Here is an 18,803-nt window from a genome sequence, read left to right on the forward strand (position 1 = left end):
CTCAACGTACACAGCTTCAATCCGTTCCTAAATAGATGTAATCAAACTATAAACACATCAAATCAGGTATCGGATACCATTAGCCACCGTAATCCTGCTAACTTTAACAGGCCTGCGGGAACTTACACCAGGTAAGTAAGGAACAGCAAAAGGCACCATCCCTTCTACAATCTAGGAGCTAACACTAAAACAGTCTTTCAACTAGAGACAGTTATTTACACATCCATCAGCATTTTACTGAAAGTAAAGGCTGCTCCTTTCAAAGAGCATCTCTGATACCCTGCATCATTCCACAATAAAGAAAAAAAACTTACAAAGAGAAAATTAAGCACTGCCCAAATTCTCTATTAACCCTGAAGATGCAAAAAAAAGAATAAAAATCCATCAGGAATCTCATTAAAAGCCTTGAGAACTCAAATGGACAGAGGACTAAATTTGTGCTCAGCATTTTGCACTGAATGGAGAACTCACCATACCCCTAGGTAAAGAGGTTTAACAGGTACTTCAGGTGATACTGAACTTACATCCACACTGCAGAGCAGATCATTGAAACCCCAGACATGATTTGACGAGCAGCAAAGAGCTTTTACAACCCCCAGCCACTCTGAGCTAAGCACCGTGCAGCATGCCGTCAGCTCTGCGCAAAGGTTTGCTATGTCATTAATCCTAGGAAAGAAGAAAAAAGCTAATACAGAAGCAAGATATTTTGTAAACAATAAATACTTAGGTCAAAGCAGACGAGTGCTTGGCAGAAGAACTGGTATTTCCCTACTTAAGGTGGGGATTTATGTCCAAATGTGACTATGCTACTGTACATCTCATAGAATCATGGAATCTTTAAGGTTGGAAAAGACTTCCAAGACCATCAAGTCTAACCATCAACCTAACACCACCATGCCCAGTAAACCCCGTCCAGAAGTGTCATGTCTACACATTTTTTTAACACGTTATAATGTTTTATAACCTAGTGTTATTCAGCTGTGGACAACTGGAGCATCTGGAAAAAAAACAGCATGTAACTTGTACCCCATAACTTTGTCACAGGAAAGCAGTACGCGTGGTGGGCACCTCCCCAGCCCGGGCTCAGCAGTGACATCTCACCACAGGACCCCTCCCCTCCTTCTGCCTGGCCCACACTGCAGTTCAGGAGGGAGGAGAGAGTCACAAAATGAATCGGCATTAACGAATTTTACTTCATAGATCGCATACTGTGTAATGTGTGACTCCACGTGTGATTCAGAGTTATGTAACGTTTTAAAAAACACAGTAGAGTTGATTCATCCCAGTGCAAGTTCTTTTTCCTCTGTTCCACAGTGAAACTCGTTTGGCTGCATGTAGATGCTCCCCTTTGCTGCTCTTACAAAACTGCTTCCTCTTAGCTGCTCTGCTCCGCTCTGCTCTGCCAAGGTTGCCCCATATTTCACAGAATCACAGGAGGGTTTGGGGTGAAGGGACCTCAAAGCTCACCCCGCTCCACCCCCTGCCCCGCACAGGGACACCCTCCACCAGCCCCGGTCCCAGCCCCGCTCAGGGACACCCTCCACCAGCCCCGGTCCCAGCCCCAGCCAGCCCGGCCTTGGGCACTGCCAGGGACGGGGCGCCCACCGCTGCGCTGGGCAGCCTGGGCCAGCGCCTCACCGCCCGCACAGGACAGGATTTCTTCCTTGTACCCCATCTGAACCTACCCTCCTTCCATTTAAACCTGTTATGCCTTGTCCTGTCACCACAGGCCCTAGTAAATGGTCCCTCCCCAGCTTTCCTGTAGCCCCTTTTGGGCACTGGCAGGCCGCTCCAAGCCTTCTCTTCTCTCCAGGCTCCAGCTCGCTCGACCCAAACTGTGCACCCTGCGGTCCAAGCTGCTCTAGAAACAGAACTGACAGCTGCTGTAACTCTACTAGCTTCTGTCCAATAAAACTCTTCATTATTTTTAATGTTTTTGGAAAATCTGCATATTACCTATGAAGATGAAATCTATAATAAATATATTACACATTTAATAACTTAAACACCAATTGCATCAGAAGGAGGAAACGACCTAACACAGAACCTTCCCTCGTTCACAGGCAAAGACTGAGCAAAGCTGCTGTAATGAGCAACGACTGTGCTGAGCTGTCCTGTCGAAACGGCACAACGGCTGGCACAAAAAGCTTACCGACCGTCTTACAGCGAGTGCTCTCGACCTGTTACTCCCTCTTGTTAAAATACGCAGACGGACCTAATGAAATAACTCAGAGGAAACCTACTCAATACATTTGCAGCAGCCAGAAGGAGTGATGAATGAAAATCGCAAAAAAGCCACAAACAAAAAAGGTGAAAGGAAACCTCACACACACCAGGTAAAGGTCCACCCAGTTCGGAGGCCAGCAGGGCTTGCCTTACCTGCCCGCATCCTGGTGCCCCATGCACACGTTCATGAGCGCGTTGCAGACGAAGCTGTAGCGGTTGGCTGCGTTATCGCTCAGGATCTTGCCCAGCATGGAGTAGTTAACGCTGTGAGCAGAAGGGTTCTCAATAAAATCTAGCATGAACTCGGGGTCCCACAGTAAATTGGAATTGGAAGGCTGAACATTGCTGTATATCGTCTGCTTCACCTTAGAACAGGCACTACTGAGGACCAAAAAGAGAGAGAGTTGCCAAAAACGGGCTTTGCAGAAATACTGCTGAGCGTACCGTGTGGGATTAGAGAATCCTCGTTTGATTACCACTCTGTACACACTTTCCAACTCATTTCTCCTAAGGAGCATCTACCAGACATTAGGGCTGACACATCAATGCCATGCAAGTTTTCCTGCAGTCTCAGGTTTCCAAATCGCTCCTATGACATTTCTACGACTGAAATTGTGACAGAAAGAAAAGCCCAAACCCCACACAGTACAACACTGGGTATGTGCGCAGAGCAGGCTCTGAAGCCGTACTTGCACAAGAAGTAATGCTGGGGGAGTGGCCAGAAGATAAGATTAAAAAAAAAAGTGAAGGAATTATCTAAAAAAAAGGAAGTTTAGTGAAAAACAACTAAGCATACTAAAGCAAAATTTGCAGCTCACTTAGCAAAACCTGGTCACGAGAAATACTTCAGATGATAATAGAAGCCACTTTCGAAGCACTGCAACATTCGGAAGGTAAGTCTAAATCTGAACATTGATGAACTTGCTTCAAATTGAGAGAAAAATAGCGGGACTTACAGCTTGCTGAAAAAGTTGCCATGTACAGACAACTGGTTTGGGGTTTGTTTCAGTTGCAGTAAGAAAATCAAGAACAAAATGAGTGTAGTATTACCCTATACGCTTGCTTAAGAAAAGTACAAATACATTTTATTACCAGTTTTCACAGAATTTGTAACTCCACTTGTCTGAAAAAGGGGCTTCAAATCAAGTGCTGTATATCACATATTTAATATATGATTTAATACCTTGAATATCTCTATATTAGCAGATGATGTTTTGATTTGCTATTGTAGGTTAGTATTAATAAAAATGTTATTTTTAATTGTGTTACTGAACTTTGGGTTTTAAGTAGAGAAATGAACGTACAGCCAAGACACTTACATAGTAGTTCTGCATTTCATATTCCTTTTTCCTAGTGTTTCTCACATTAAATGCTACTGTTCCCACGTCTTTGTAAACCTATTAAAATACTGTTACTGAGAACTCTTTTCCTGCTCCCTATGAAATGAAAACCACAAATCTGAAATATGCAAACCAAACCCAGGTATATAAACCAGGAGGGGAAACAGTAACTGAAGTGGTTTGCAACTCTCACAAGATGCGTATTTGCATACGAAAGGTTCCACTCTCCCTTTAAAAAGTAAGAGCCAAAAATACAGCATATGGGTACCTAAAATATTTTTTTAATTTAAAAATCAAGGACCTGAACATCGAGCATAGAACTTCACAAACTCAAACATGTTTGTGCCTCTCTCCACATCAAAGGAAATATGTAATAGAGCATTACAGCTGTGCCAGCTGAGACCCGGTTATTTTCCATGCAGCATCGTATGTGTTACAGCCAAGTGGCTAACGCATTACAGAAACCAAATCAGTGCCACCACAACCTGTGGAACCAAGGGGTGTGGGGAGGGGTCTAACGCTGACAGCCAGCCGCCTCGGCAGCCCACCTGACGCCGGTGGTCCCCCTTCCCTCACCCCACGTCTGCTCGCTGAAGCAACCCGCAAAGCCAAGCAGAGCGCTGCAAGGAGGGCTCAGCCTCTGCTCCTCCACAGCAGGTACCCGCACAGCGCGAGGGCTGCACAGGCTCAGCACCGCTCCTTGCGCTGCCGCGCTCAGCACGGGCGAGACAACTGCATCAGCAAAGGCAGAGCAGCAAAGCCCACGGCGGATCTTCCACAGAATGCAAACCAAGCTGTGGTTTCAGCAGCCTGCACCAGTCTACAGGCTAGGCAGCAGTGAGAAAAACCCCATCACCACCCACCTGAAGAGGTCTCCAAACTTGCTTCTCAGGTGACTACAGGACACGTACAGATCGTAGAGGTAAGCTAAAATGCACCTTTCTGGGGAGGAACACTCCGAGGGATTAACAACATGCTTTACCACCCCGCACAACCTGCAAAAATAAAACCATGCTGAGCTCGTTCCAACGCACCTCAGAGATGTGTCTCATACTGTTACCCATCATATGAAGCCCACCGTTAGCTGGGCAACGTGACAATAGACCTTGCATCTACAGGCTGACGGGGCTCACATGAAGTTCGGTGTCACCTGTGCGCTTGCTGCGGCCCCAAGGAGGACAGGACACAGAGGCACTCAGGAGCCTGGGGCAGAATGGGGCGAATGCGCAGGAAATCACGATACGCAGCTGCCCCCTTCTCCTGGGTTACAAAGCAGGCTGGTCCCAGCAGCCCCGCAGGGCGAGCCACCAGCTCGGCTCACCTGAGCTCGCCTGCTGCCGTCAACGGCAGCACGACAGCTGCTCACACTACCGGAACCCGACCACATGTTTTGCTTGAGAGAGAACACCAAAAATACTTCTTGGAAAACTCTAGCTGCCACAAACCCTTCAAAGACTTGCGCAGTTTGCTCTGAGTTGAGGATGAGGCAGGCATGGTAACGCCGCAGAACAGCCACGATGCAGACGCACAGCCCCGTTGTGTAGCTCCCTGCCAGGCTGGACGACTTCAGCAGCAGCTCTGCCTCCACAACGCTCAGCTCATTCAACAGCTGCAAACATATACATAAAAACCATGAACTGAAAGTAACTGCCAAGTTAAACACATAAAATAGGTGCAAAAAAAAAATAATTACAGAAAAACTACACGGCAAAGAAAAATTAAATTCCTCACTCACTGCAGAACAAAGGAAAGAGAGAGCAAAGCAAACTGTTAAAGTACAAAAATGGTCCCTCAGAACTGCTCTCACAGCACTTGTGGCACCCAGATGCTTTCCTGTGTATATGATGGTTCAGTCTGAAACAGTGAAGCCCATCCTAAAATACTTTGTGCTAAAACAATCTAGAATTTTATTAATTTTGAAAAATTTTAAAACAAAATACATCTATTGATTCTCTGTAATTCTCAAAGTAAGACAGAAGGGGAAGTATGTGGCACTGTGTTTCAGAGGTCAGGAAACTGAAACAGATAAAAGTGCATGGCAGCGGCAGAGCAGGAGAATTTGCAGTCCAGCTCTTGTTTGTTTTCTGGTTTTACAGAAAATGTGTGACAGCTTTATCCTGACATAACCCCCCCAAAGGAACTCTGTTTACCTGTATTGCAAAGTCTATAAGTCCGTTGATATTCAGCGCTGGCTCCATGAGATCAAAGATGAGCTGTATGTGGTGAGCCAAGGGAAGATGATACGACGTCCCTGAGGCAAAACTAGTTATCTGTTCCAGAACGTTACTGGAGATCTGTGAAAACAAATGTTGAAAAGTCTCGTGGTGACTGAGGGCTTCTCAGATACACCAGCGTTCAAAAACCCTACTGTATACGTGCTAATAGCAAGTGACAGCATTTTGCAGATAAAAGCACTAACAAATCAGGCATGAGTACATCTGTTAGTCTACTACCCTGCAAGTCAGTCATAACGTCGTTTTGCTTTCAAAATTGACAACATGGAAAATGCTGTTCTGCTGCTTTACAGCTAAGAGTCAAAATGTTCTTATCACCCTCAACACAGCTTTCTATTCTGTGGGGTATTTGCTTTAAAGAAGAGGCAAAATAACTTTTCTTTTCATCTCACTGCATTGTGATTTATTGATGGTTTTCAGATAAGCAGTAACAGGTTATCCTGCAAACAAAACAGGTAACAAATTCATTCAGAAGGCCAGATGCAAAGATGCCTTAAAATTAAGTATCAAGCGTGTACATCTTTTACTGTGTTTCTCACGTTAGCCTCTGATTATTAAAATACACTGAAAAACAGTAACATCTCACAAAGTGCTAAAATCCTACGCTGATACACTTGCACACTTACACGTCCTAACAGAAACCAGGAGAACGAGGCTTGTCATTTAAAACAGATTATTTATGTTCTCCAGTCAGCCACGGATACAGCTTTTCAACAGTAAGTGGTGACTACAGATTCTCATATCCAGAAAAGAACAAACTGCATCACCCACCAGCTTCTCAAAGGGACACACTCAGTTGTTGCACAAAACCACAGAAGAGTTCCCCTCAGAGTCCTTCAGAAACACAGATACAGTAACACAGAGACGCGCCACAGATCGGTTAGCAAGTACCTAAGGTACCAAACAGCCCTAAACAACGCTGTTAGTGGAAATTTACGTTAAACTGACTTCAAATTTTTCACTGACATCTATAATAATCCAGAAAGTTCCTTGCAAAACAAACAAAAGCCCCAAACAAACCAATCAAAGCCCCGACTATCCACTGCAGCAGGTATTTCAGAATACCAAGGCAGCATTTCTACTCGTCTTGGAAGTGCACACTGCACAGAAAATCCTTGGTATATACAAACCACTTCTAAAAGCCTAGATTTGCTTCCTGTTTGATATCTATGCGGGAGGTAAAGGCTACGACTTCATACCAGGGAAGTACCTGAGATGTCACCTGATGTTGATCGAAGTAGGACAGTTGCTGTAGTTTGCTGAACACGGTCTCCAGGGTTGGAAACACCTCTTGTTTGCTCTTCCTGGCTTTTTGTCCGTCATCCCCAACTTAACAGATAAAAAATTATTTTGGTCATTTTATATTTAATGGAGCCCTAGTAGCATTATTGCTGATTTAAAAGACAATAAAAATCTTCACAAGCTTTATTCATGACTACGTAAAACCCTATTTGCCTCGGTTTCCCATTATACTCGGGACAAATACACGCCACAGCGTGTAAGAATACCAAAGCTACTTTGTGGTCATTCCAATGCAAAAACGTGATGGCCAAGAAAAACTGAGAAACAGTCACACGGTTTTACTAGGAGGGTAACGAATACGTGTCACTTGCTGGCCAGTATCTCATATTCCAGGCTTTAGCCCACGGCGAGTGTCTACAGCCCGGCTGTTCTAAGGGAAAGCAGGGATTTCCAACGGCAGCGGCCCCTCGCCGTCGTGGCACAGCCGTAAGGCAGGCAGCCAACTGCACCCTGTGCTGCGGGACTCTGCTCAGTACTGCACCCAGCGACTGACAGGGACGACAGCCGAACTACCATCGACACGCGTGGCTCCAGACAACTCGCTGAGCACCTCACCGCTCCCACGACCTTCGCTACGGGCTACCGCACAGCAGCGTTAAAGCACTTACCACCCATCTCAGTCGTACTCTTCCTGTTCAGAATCTTGAGGATGTCTTTGGTAATCTTCTTCAGCTGATGCCTCGCTTCATCACGCTCCTTACCAACGCCATAAAGGAGGATCATGCGCTGGTTACACTCATGACTTGAAGACTCATCCTGAAAAGACCAGACGGCAGTGAAGTCTCTTTTCTTTTTTCTGCCATCACCTGCAGAACCACCCCCCGAGCAGCCCAGGCTGCAACACACGGTAACTAACTCCTCGTCACAAAAAGCACCTCCTGTGGCTATCAGTGTGGAGGAAACAGCACCAAGAGTAGGGCAAAAATACAGAGGGAAGAAGTGTAATCTGATATTACGAATTCTGTACGTATCTATGAGGACAGAGTCAGAGGACACACAGGGATGATGCTCCTTGCTGTCCCCTGGACTGGGACACAGTAGCAGATCAGTCAATCGAAGAAAGACGTCAAGAAACTGTGTGACGTTTCCCTTAATAGGTGCAAATCCATCGAAAAAAACATGCAGCCCAACTCCTAAAATTCTGTTTTGCGCATCCCAAAGCAATTGAAATATGTATACTTCATTTAAATTGCAACTGGTTATGCGTAGTCTTTTAATAAAACGTATCACACAATGTCCATGCACTGCATGTAACTTAAAACCTGGAGCACTGCTCTGCAAGTCAGATAAGGCCCAAGTTATTTTCTTCAGTAATACACTTCCCTTCCCCAAGCTAAGCAATCACTACTTTTTCCAACTACTTTAACAGTTTTTAAAAGACAAGGCTGCGTACAAAAATAATGCTAAAGAATCGCAAGGCACAGAGGTAGCAGACAGGAGTGCAACTCTACGCGCAGTAAAGTTCCACAGTCTTACGAAATACACGCTGTCTTTTAAAAATAGTGACTCTGGTAGTAAGCCAAAAGCAGGAAGTAAACTCCTAATTATTTTTAAAAATTCTCTTTCTCTCTCTGTTCTAGAGGAAACAAAAGCAGAAGCGCTGAGAGCGTCACCTGGAATCTGCAGCTGTCTGGCTAGGAAAGCAGTTCAGAGCCAGAGGAAGGTCTGTGCCTCAGAACCGGGATGCACAGCCGCCCCAGCCTCTCCTCGCTCCGGGGCATTTGCACATGAACGCTCCTGGCTGCCGACACGGAGAAGAACTAGAGGAACTGCCAACCACCCTCCGTCAGCGGCACCAGCTTCCCATCACAGGAAACACCCCGGCGTAGCATCGCTTCTCAACAGCGCGCTACGGTAAACTTCTCCTCTTTGATTTGGGGTGAGGGGAAGGCGGCTGATTTCGCATGCTGAGGGAATACTGCATTAGGGTTAGACTCGGCAGCTGAATCTGTTATGTGCTTCAAAGCGTAAGCCAATTCATTTCTATCTTACAGATAGAAATAAAACTTTGCAGCTGTGTAAGCAAGATGTCAGGGATTCCTGGGCACTGGCCGGCAAAGCCTCACCTCCCTGAGTGCCCTGTTTTGCAGAGGCAGAGATCATACAGAAACACAGCGATTTCTACAATTGCATCGCTACACACCTGAAAGTTACCCCTTGTGAAACGCAACACTGCCTGATCCAGCATCCCTGCCGGGCCTTCTCAGGCAACCAGTCCGGATCAGACCTGATCCCATCGAGGTTTCTGGACTAAGAGCAACAGTTTTCAGCCCAGCCCCTGTCAGTGGTTACGCGGGTGCCAGCCGCTCGGTGTTTGTGGACGGCTGGCCGGCCAACGCGCTCGCGTTTCGTGGCGCGGCGCTATGCAGGAGTCTCCGCAGCAACTTCTCACAGGGGCTCACTGCGGGGCACGGGAGGCTGCAGCTCCCATGCAACTCCTGCGCCTTGGCTCAAGTCAGTGAAGCTTCAAATTGGTTTGCAACACAATGCTGGTAAAACAACCGGTGTAAGAAAATGACAGGAGAAACTGGAAATAGAGGAATACATGAACACCCACATAAATAAAGCTACAAATAACTTCCGACTGGGCTGGCAATGTGTAACCGCTGAAGTAAGAGACACCGCTCCTGTCCGAGTGAGAACAGGCAGGGACAAAGAGCAAGTGCTCCTTCCTCGCCGTCTTCCCCTTGGACGCAACAAGCAGTGACTGTAGGGCACCACATTCGCCCTCCGGGGGCCCGGCCGAAACCCGCAGCCAAAACCAGTTCAAGTGCTATCCCTTTCCACTCTGTGAAAGCCGCAGACAGGGACGTTTCTTCCTCCCCACTGGGAGGAGAGGGGCAGGGTGGGCAGGCAGTGTTGGACAAGCGAAATCGTGGCCCGGCCAGCCTGCGTACGGTGCAAGGGCCTCGTCACCCGCAGTGTGCCACCACAGCCCGTCCGCGGCCCTCCCCAGCTCCTCACTGCCGCCCGGCCACCACCCGAGGTGGCACAGCCGGGTCGAGCCCGGCCAGGCCAGGGCCCGTGGCCCAGCTAAGTCATCACCAGCGGCAATGCCACGGCAGGGTCCCACGGCTGGGTGATCCCTGTCAGGGCCCTCAGCCCCGCACCGCACCCAGCAAGAGCTGCGCCATCACCTACACGCTGGCGCCAGGGAGCAGGCGGCACGATGCCGGCTCTGCCGCCCCTGCAGCCCACCACCACGCCGGCCCCTGCCCACCCCTGCAGCGCGGGTCTGGGGAAGCTGCGGGGAAGCCCAGGAGGTTGGGATGGACGGCGTCCTCAGCATTTCAGTCACAGAAGATCAAACCAGGCAACCTTACAAACACGGCTACATCTAGTGCTCTTCTCCTGTAGAAATCTGACATCCTCGGTAAAATAAAACACAACCTACAGCCGTCAGAATCCCCAAAGAAATGTTCCCAACACAAATAATAAAAGTAGATTAAAAACATTGAAATCTTATGACAGATGTAACTTACAATTTCATTTTTTTCTTTCTTGTTTTTACAGGGAGTGCGGAAAAGACAAAGTGCAAATGACAGCCACAACCAACTTCAGCTACTCTAGAAACGACAGCAACTGCACCAGCGATAACAAAGTCAGCCAAGTCATTTTTCCTTTGCTTTATACAATTCTGTTCCTGGTGGGTATCACTATGAACGGCCTGGCAATGTGGGTCTTTTTTAAAATATCCAGTAAATCCAATTTCATCATCTTCCTCAAGAACACTGTCATTTCCGACTTCCTCATGATCTTGACTTTTCCATTTAAAATCCTTAGTGATGCAAAGCTGGTATCATGGGTACTGCGAGGATTCGTCTGCCAGGTCACCCAGGTTGTATTTTACTTCACCATGTACATTAGCATTTTGTTTCTTGGTCTGATAACAATCGATCGCTATCAGAAAGCCTCTTTGCCGTTCAGAACATCAACACCAAGGAGCCTTTTAGGTGCGAAGATCCTGTCCACGGCAATTTGGATATCAATGTTTGCTCTTTCATTACCCAACATGATTCTAACAAACAAGAAGAAAACATCCAGGAACGTAAAAAAGTGTGCGCTCTTGAAATCGGAGTTTGGCTTAGTCTGGCACGAAACTGTAAACTACATTTGTCAACTTATCTTCTGGGTTAACTTAGCAGTCATAGTTGTATGCTACGTACTCATAAGTAAAGAACTGTACAAATCCTACAAAAGGACAAGACGCACAGGGAAAGCATCCAAAAAGACTGTAAATCTGAAGGTCTTCATCATTATCGCAGTGTTCTTTATTTGTTTTGTGCCGTTCCACTTTACTAGAATCCCCTACACTCTGAGCCAAACGAGAGATGTTTTTGAATGCTCTGCTCAGAACACCTTGTTTTACTTAAAAGAGAGCACGCTGTGGCTGACATCGCTAAACGCTTGCCTAGATCCATTCATATACTTTTTCCTTTGCAAATCATTCAGAAAGTCTTTGCTAGACACGCTGTGCAAGCACACAGCTTCATTGGAACTCCGAGCACGGATGAAGGAGCAGAAAGAAGGAGATGACACGGACGAGACGCCGCTCTAGAGCTAAGAACTACCCATACCCGTTCGTAGCCACGGACATTTATCGGTGGGGGAAAGCAGCAAAAACCCTGCAAAGAATACCTAGAATTTCACCAGCTTCTTTAGAAATTGTCCTACAGATGAAGCACGAGCACCCTGGAACCAACATCACCAGTTGCAAAAAGGGTGAAACTGGAAAGCTTGAATAAAACAAGAGCATCATGCGATCACAACCTCCACGCTTGTCAGAACGGCTAGGAAGAAGTTTGAACTTACAGTTGGAGCTGTAAGGAAAAAAATTAAAACAGCATCACGGAACGCTACAGATGAGATTATGAACTGCAAAGATTTTGCAGAAATAGCTTAACTTGGGCCTGAGTAAAGCTCACGGCAACACAAGATCCGGGAGATGCAACTGCAATCCACAATAAGCGCGATTTCCAAACACAGGGAGTCGTCACCTCGCATCAACCGGCAGACAACCAGAAATACAGGACGTGTGTAGATAAACTTTATCTGGGCAGATTTTTGGTAACAGAATAACATTTTGCTTATCTCATTAAATGCTTGCAATTCTTACTGCATTGATCAATAATTAATATTTGTATGTCAGAGGAAATGATTTCATAATCAGGTTTATCGTGATGTGAATTAAATCTTCAAATATTTCATCTTACTATATGAAGAATAAACAAAAATGTACACTTTATTATAGAGAACAATATATTATATTAGAAAATATCCAAAGACTCGATTTACAGAACACTTAGATCTTAGGGAAAGACAGACTCATGGTAAAACCTTTACCAATTATTAAGGGCAGATTTTTTGCACTGTATACGAAATTTAACCACTTCCTCTTTTCCATTTGGAAAAGCTGAAAAAAAGAGGAGGTACATATCATTTTCGGGTATCGTAACAGCCACACATGAAAAAGCTCCTAGGCTGCTGTAACAAATTGTGGTTCGTTTATCGTCCCTGTCAAACTGCTCCAATTCAGGAACACCTTTCACCCTCATGCACGAGCTCAGTCCTGCCAAAGGCCGTTGCCTGTGCACCCTTCTCCAGCACTCACTGTGCCTGGCAGGGCACCAGCCGTTTTCAGGCCTGATACCCAATTTCCTAAACAGCTAAGAGACCTTTCACTCACCCTAGCACTCAGCCTCAGCGTTCTGTATCTCTTACAACCTGCCTGGATGAATCAAACATGCCACAGAACGCTTCGTGCGCGGCTTACGCTGGCATACGCACCCAGGCTGATGACAACCACAGAACCAAGGGCCCCGCTGTTTCCCCGAACCAGCGCTCCAGCCACTGCAGAGCACGCTCGCCACAGGCAGCCCCAGGGAGCCGGGACGGATCAGCTCCGGCCGAGGCCCAGAAGGGAAGCGCAGAGTTCCCCCTTCCACCCCACGCTCATTCCCCATGGCTGTTTCACCTATCCATGGCGAGCGGCAATTACTGGGCAGCCAGCGCTCCCGACCAGGTGAGCGGTCAGGCTACAGACACCACAGCCAGCTGTCACCGGCACGGCACGCGGAGACGCTCAGCTCCTGCCTCTCACAGGGGCACGGTGTCAAGAGGTCCATGCGGAACAAAATGTGGAAGCTGCTGCCTTGGGCATCAGCCCTGGGGTACTGCAACAGACGGCCTCAGTATGCGTCGGTATGCACCCCTACGTGAATCAAAATGCAGATACTAATGCACAAACTTCTTGTCAGGACAGCTGCAGCCCAAGAAACTCAAAAAGCAATCCCCGTCTGCCCACAAAGGGACGGCTTGGACGTGAGCCACTTCCCGCATGGCAGCGAGCGAGGAGCCAGAGCCCTAAGCCACGCCAGCGGACAGGAAAGCACCAGGCAAATCACACGACTCAGCTAAACTTACACCAACAGTTCTGTTTACAAAGAAATGCACTGGATTCCAACATCACACATAACAAACACAAAGCACACCATGCCGCGGCAGCAGCCTCTGCCAGAAGCAGAAAGGGGCTGAGACCAGCACGCTGCATCACTGGCTGCACTGAGGCCAAAACAAATCCGAAATCCCGACCTGGAGGTGAGGAGCCCAGCCGTTCCCGTGCCAGTATTAACAGGCTACAGAGGGCGGGCACGGCTCCTGAACACGCCAGCGCTCAGGATTTGGTAGCTGAGTAACCCACTGTGAGGGCGGCTCTGAGCAGGCTTTCTGGTCACACGTTTGACAACGACTACTGCTGCCCACAACGGGGGAATTCACGCTCGCAAATGAACTCAGAGCTACGTTTGAGGACTATCCCGGAAAACTGTCAAGAGACACTCTGTGGTTGTTCACCCACGTCTCTAAAGGAGCCAAACCTAATGACACAGCGCAGGTGCCATCGGGTCTGCCCCACACCAACAAAAAGCCAGAAAACGTGCCCGTCTTGATGGACGCGGTCATTCTTTTCTGTTTTAGTCCAGGAGAAGGTAGTGTACTTTCTGACAGGGAGCACAGGGAAGAGAGAAAGGCAACAGCAAATTGATTAACTAACTCGGGCAACGGATGAGAATGAGGAAGGAAACAACACACGACACCAACAGAAAAAGTTTCATCTTTCTGCACACTTCTGCATCGTGAACACTTCGCTGGAGGCTTCAGTCAGCAGAGGAACAGTGGATGGAGTGCAGACAGCCAAGGACCCCGCGCTGAAGCAGCCGCTGCCAGGTCTGCTCAGGTACTGCACTACGTGGTGTGATGGGGCTCGGGCATCGGGCTCTCCCACGCGAGAGCCTGGTACCCAGCGGTGTGCCTCTCATCCTGAAAATGTTATTTAAATCTGCGCTGGGAAAGGAAAAATGGTGTGTGCTTGGTACGAAATACCAGAAGCTGGCTCCCCAGAAGCACCTCGCTTTTGGGCCACAGCTGCTAAATTTCTATTCAATGTTAAAATGCGTTTCCGTGTAAAGCCAAACGGTGCTCTGGGCCATCTGCTGTTACTCCTTGCTGTTACATTATCTTAGGCCTCCACAATGGATATACACCATTTTAACTTTTCATTAGACATTAGTTTGTAAACAACTTAAACGTAAGGATTTAGACTTTCTGTGAACTAGAAGACAAATTGTTCAGTCTACTTAATGCATGTTCAGGTTTTGTGTTTATTTGTGTAACCCTACTGCTCACTGTAAGGAACAGGTAATTCTAAATACAGAATGTTATGCTGTATGTTCTCTCTCTCCCTTTCCCCCAAGCCTGTTTCGAACAATGGGAGACTCTGCAAATGAGAGCATTGTCAGCAACTCCAGTGGAGCGCCCTCCTCCGCAGCATGCCACCGCGACACCACCGTCACCCACCTGGTCTTCCCAGTACTGTATACGCTCGTCTTCCTGCTGGGGCTCGTGCTGAACAGCCTGGCTTTCTGGGCCTTCTTCCATATTCCAAGCACATCAACTTTCATTGTCTACCTGAAAAATATCTTAGTTTCTGATTTCATCATGACTCTGATGCTTCCTCTGAAAATCCTGACGGACTCTGGCCTGGGACCATGGCAACTCAAAGCCTTCGTCTGTCGCTTCTCAGCCGTAGTATTTTACGACACCATGTATATCAGCATAGTGCTGCTTGGTCTCATCGCTTTTGACAGATTTCTCAAAATCGTGAGACCTTTTGGGAAGTTCTGGGTGCAAAACCTGACCTCGGCAAAGATCCTCGCGGGGCTGGTCTGGCTCTTCTTCTTTGCTCTCTCTCTGCCTAACATGATCTTATCGAACAAGAAAGCAACGCCCCAATCCGTGAAGAAGTGTGCCTCCTTGAAGAATTACTTCGGACTCAGATGGCATGAAGCCGTCAATTATATCTGTCAGTTTGTCTTCTGGACTGTCCTCGTCCTCATGTTTCTGTTCTATACAATTATTGCCAAAAAGGTATACGAGTCTTACGTAAAGACACAGAAGAAAGACAACAAAAGTGAAAAAAGGATCAAGGGGAAAGTATTCATCATTTTTACTGTGTTTTTCCTATGCTTTGCCCCCTTCCATTTCAGCAGGGTTCCCTACACCCTCAGTCAAACGACCTCGCGAATGGACTGCCGGCTGCAGAACCGGCTCTTTGTCGCCAAGGAGAGCACTCTGTGGCTGGCTGCCACGAACGTCTGCATGGACCCCCTGATATACATGTTCTTGTGCAAACCATTTGTGGAAAGGGTTTTATGCAGGAGAGTAAAGACATTTCAGAAGACAGTCCACACAAACCCCAAAACAGAACTGGACACACGAACGTCTGCTACTGAATCTTGATTCTGCAGCTTCACACTCTACGGTCTCTGCGTATCCATAGAGAAGTTAAAAATAATTTGGTTTATTTCTGCTGTAGAGAATGAAAGGGCAGTTGTACTGTAATACTAATACTTAATAAAAATGGCACAACGGATCTCCCTATTTATGCTCTCTGCTTACCCTTAACAGCCAAAGAGCTGCCACTCAAGCTGCCAGCCCTGATCCAGCACCAATCCTCCCCCGAGCCGTGCCCTCTCCCTGACACCACCACCGCTCAGCAAAGCCGGGGAAACTCGGCGGTGTCTGGGTCGTGCCCGCCCCGCCGCCGCACTGCCGCACCCACGCCACAGAGACCCGTATTGCCTCGGAGTCACCCCTGCCAATTCGCAGCCAGAACGACATCGGTACGGGCAGGAAAACAGCACCCACGATGCATAAACCCAGCAACGATCAGCCCGCAGTCCCATGCTGCTGCGCTGGCTCTGCAAAGCTAATGAGAACGGGGGGTTTCTGATTTGGTCGCTAAATCACGTTCACCTCACAGGATACAGGCAAACTGTAGCCTCCGGATTCATACACTTTCATATAACTTAAGAACGAGCTACAGAATAATTCTACCCACTTTAAACAAAAAAACTTACTTATTAATGCTTAAGCAGCTTGCCACCTACACCATTTCACCACTCCCCCTCTCTGCTCCGGGCGGGGACGTCGGTGCAGGACGCAGCCGGCAATGCCCCGAGTCCCCCCGGAGCACACTCCTCCTCCAGGCCAGCGGAAGCGCCTGCAAAGGGCACCCCCGAGCCGCGCGGCACGCACGCCTACCCTAGCCCTCACCAGAGCAGAACGGCCAGAAACGTGCCCTTGGCGGCACGCTCACCCTTCCCGGTCCCCACAACAGGCAAAGAGACGGCAGCAAGCAACGCCATCCCATCCTCCCAGTCCAGCAAAGCGCTCCCCGCCCAGCTCACCGCACCGCCCGCACAGCTCTGCTTTTGCTGCCCCACAGGGAAGCCCAAACGAACCGTGCCTCCAGAGAAACTGCTTTCTAACCCAAACCCTGGAATATATTTCACCATTTTAAGACCTGAAAGAAATACCAACCATTTATTGACTCCAACCCTACAACACGTATCAAAAAAACCCGTTAAACTTACCGTAGCCTTTGGCAATGCGCCCTCGCTCCTCAGACGCCGCGTTCCTGCTGCCCTCGCCCCCGCCACCCCGAGGCCTGCCGCGCATGGCCTGCGCCGGTGGGACGGCACTCCAGGAGGGCCCTCAGGGAAAGCACTACAGCTTGCTCCCTGCCGCCAGCCGCACCGCCGCTATGATTCCCATCACCACGCCTGGATGCTCCTCTGCTGCTCCGTGACACCGCGGGGCTGAAGCGCGAGCGTCCCCAGCATCCCGCTGAGAGAAGGCATGTCCCTCAGGAACAACCCTCGCTGTTCTCAGGCTCTCCCGCTAGCCGTGTGCCTGCTCACATGTGCCAGAGGCTTTGATCACCGCTTGATTGCTATCTTTAGAAACTAAACACTTAGAGCGGCCCAACACGATCCCGCCGGTTGCTCCATACAGCCCGGTTTTTCCAAAGCTGTTTTTAGGTTACTGTGCACTAATTCCATCTGCCGTTGGGATTCCCCAGGCCCACGGCACAGGTAGATGTGTGTTTTATTTAGCAATCTCAGCTCACTGTACCTTCACCAGGCAGGTCACGTACTTTCCCTAAGCGTAATGTCCTTTCATACCTGGAAACAGAACAATCCCCAGCCAGCTTCCAGCCGCCTGCGAACGTTCTGTAAATCTGCATTTTCTCCACAGCGCCTTCCTCTCAGGATTAAATGCTACACAGGAATTAATCCCTCTCTCCCCACACACAGAGTGTTTAACAGGATTAACATAGCTACTTCAGGAAAAGTACAGATTCTAAATTCCTAGCTGCTAAGATAGTCCCCACTTTAGCAAAGAAAGCACGGGCACTCTGGAAAGGTCTCTCCACGCTGCTGACGCGGCAGAGCAGTTCACCCCGCAACCAGAGCCGGCACCAGGAGCAGACGGTGCGCACACCAGCTGCGGGCTCACGGCGCACACACCAGCTGTGGGATCACGGCGCGCACACCAGCTGCGGGCTCATGGCACATACACCAGCTGCGGGATCACAGCGCGCACGCCAGCTGTGGGACCATGGTGCACACACCAGCTGCGGGATCACAGCGCGCACACCAGCTGTGGGACCATGGTGCGCACGCCAGCTGTGGAACCATGGTGCACACACCAGCTGCGGGATCACAGCGCGCACGCCAGCTGTGGGACCATGGTGCGCACGCCAGCTGTGGGACCATGGTGCACACACCAGCTGTGGGACCACGGCGCGCACACCAGCTGTGGGACCATGGTGCGCACACCAGCTGTGGGCTCATGGCACATACACCAGCTGCGGGACCATGGTGCGCACACCAGCTGCGGGACCATGGTGCGCACACCAGCTGCGGGACCATGGTGCGCACACCAGCTGCGGGACCATGGTGCGCACACCAGCTGCGGGACCATGGTGCGCACACCAGCTGCGGGACCATGGTGCGCACACCAGCTGCGGGCTCCCACCGGGCCGGCGCCCAGGGAAATGCGTGCTCCTGAGCTCTGGGTGCATTGCGGAGGAGTTCAGCGTGAAACCCTGCAGCTGGGTCCTCCCTGTTGCAAGCAAGTCGCACCAGTGCAGCTCACACGGAGGTGCTCAGCGCTCTCAGCCAACTCTGGACTCAGAAGTGGAACTCCGGCCCATTTTGTGGTTATTACAAAGACAGAAACACAAAATGAGTAATATGGCAATGACAAACTGCGAAAACACTGAAGAACAGAACACTTATTCCCCTGTGGACGTGTTTTTAACGTTCTCATTTCCACTGCTCGCTGGACCCTTGCACAA

At 48.9% G+C, this 18,803-nt stretch overlaps 3 protein-coding genes across 4 annotated transcripts in view; 2 read left to right on the forward strand and 1 right to left on the reverse strand.

The window, feature by feature from the left end:
• The window catches only part of MED12L (mediator complex subunit 12L), a 131,274-nt gene that overhangs the window by 28,068 nt on the left and 84,403 nt on the right, over positions 1-18,803 (reverse strand). Inside the window, exons 16-22 of the mRNA XM_086754304.1 lie at positions 7,711-7,858; positions 7,011-7,129; positions 5,717-5,860; positions 5,012-5,175; positions 4,430-4,561; positions 2,380-2,607; positions 525-666 (exon numbers count right to left, since the gene is read on the reverse strand). Of these exons, the coding sequence (XP_086610430.1) occupies positions 525-666; positions 2,380-2,607; positions 4,430-4,561; positions 5,012-5,175; positions 5,717-5,860; positions 7,011-7,129; positions 7,711-7,858 (1,077 nt within the window). The remainder of the gene's footprint in view (positions 1-524; positions 667-2,379; positions 2,608-4,429; positions 4,562-5,011; positions 5,176-5,716; positions 5,861-7,010; positions 7,130-7,710; positions 7,859-18,803) is intronic.
• Positions 3,034-12,333, forward strand: P2RY12 (purinergic receptor P2Y12). Of its 2 annotated transcripts, XM_086754301.1 has the most exons (3): positions 3,034-3,119; positions 8,683-8,956; positions 10,616-12,333. In XM_086754301.1, the coding sequence occupies exons 1-3, from the start codon at positions 3,077-3,079 to the stop codon at positions 11,658-11,660; spliced, it is 1,362 nt and encodes a 453-aa protein (XP_086610427.1). In that variant the 5' UTR covers positions 3,034-3,076; the 3' UTR covers positions 11,661-12,333. The 2 variants fall into 2 exon arrangements, with proteins under 2 accessions (XP_086610427.1, XP_086610429.1); XM_086754303.1 differs by lacking the exons at positions 3,034-3,119; positions 8,683-8,956 and adding an exon at positions 9,488-9,556.
• On the forward strand, positions 13,291-16,031 carry P2RY13 (purinergic receptor P2Y13). The gene is made up of 2 exons (XM_010125303.2): positions 13,291-14,336; positions 14,854-16,031. Exon 2 carries the CDS (start codon positions 14,867-14,869, stop codon positions 15,896-15,898), a length of 1,032 nt encoding a protein of 343 aa, XP_010123605.2. The 5' UTR covers positions 13,291-14,336; positions 14,854-14,866; the 3' UTR covers positions 15,899-16,031.

The sequence above is a fragment of the Chlamydotis macqueenii genome, chromosome 9 (assembly GCF_036417535.1).
Source record: "Chlamydotis macqueenii isolate bChlMac1 chromosome 9, bChlMac1.mat, whole genome shotgun sequence".
In the NCBI taxonomy this organism is placed as follows: domain Eukaryota; kingdom Metazoa; phylum Chordata; class Aves; order Otidiformes; family Otididae; genus Chlamydotis; species Chlamydotis macqueenii.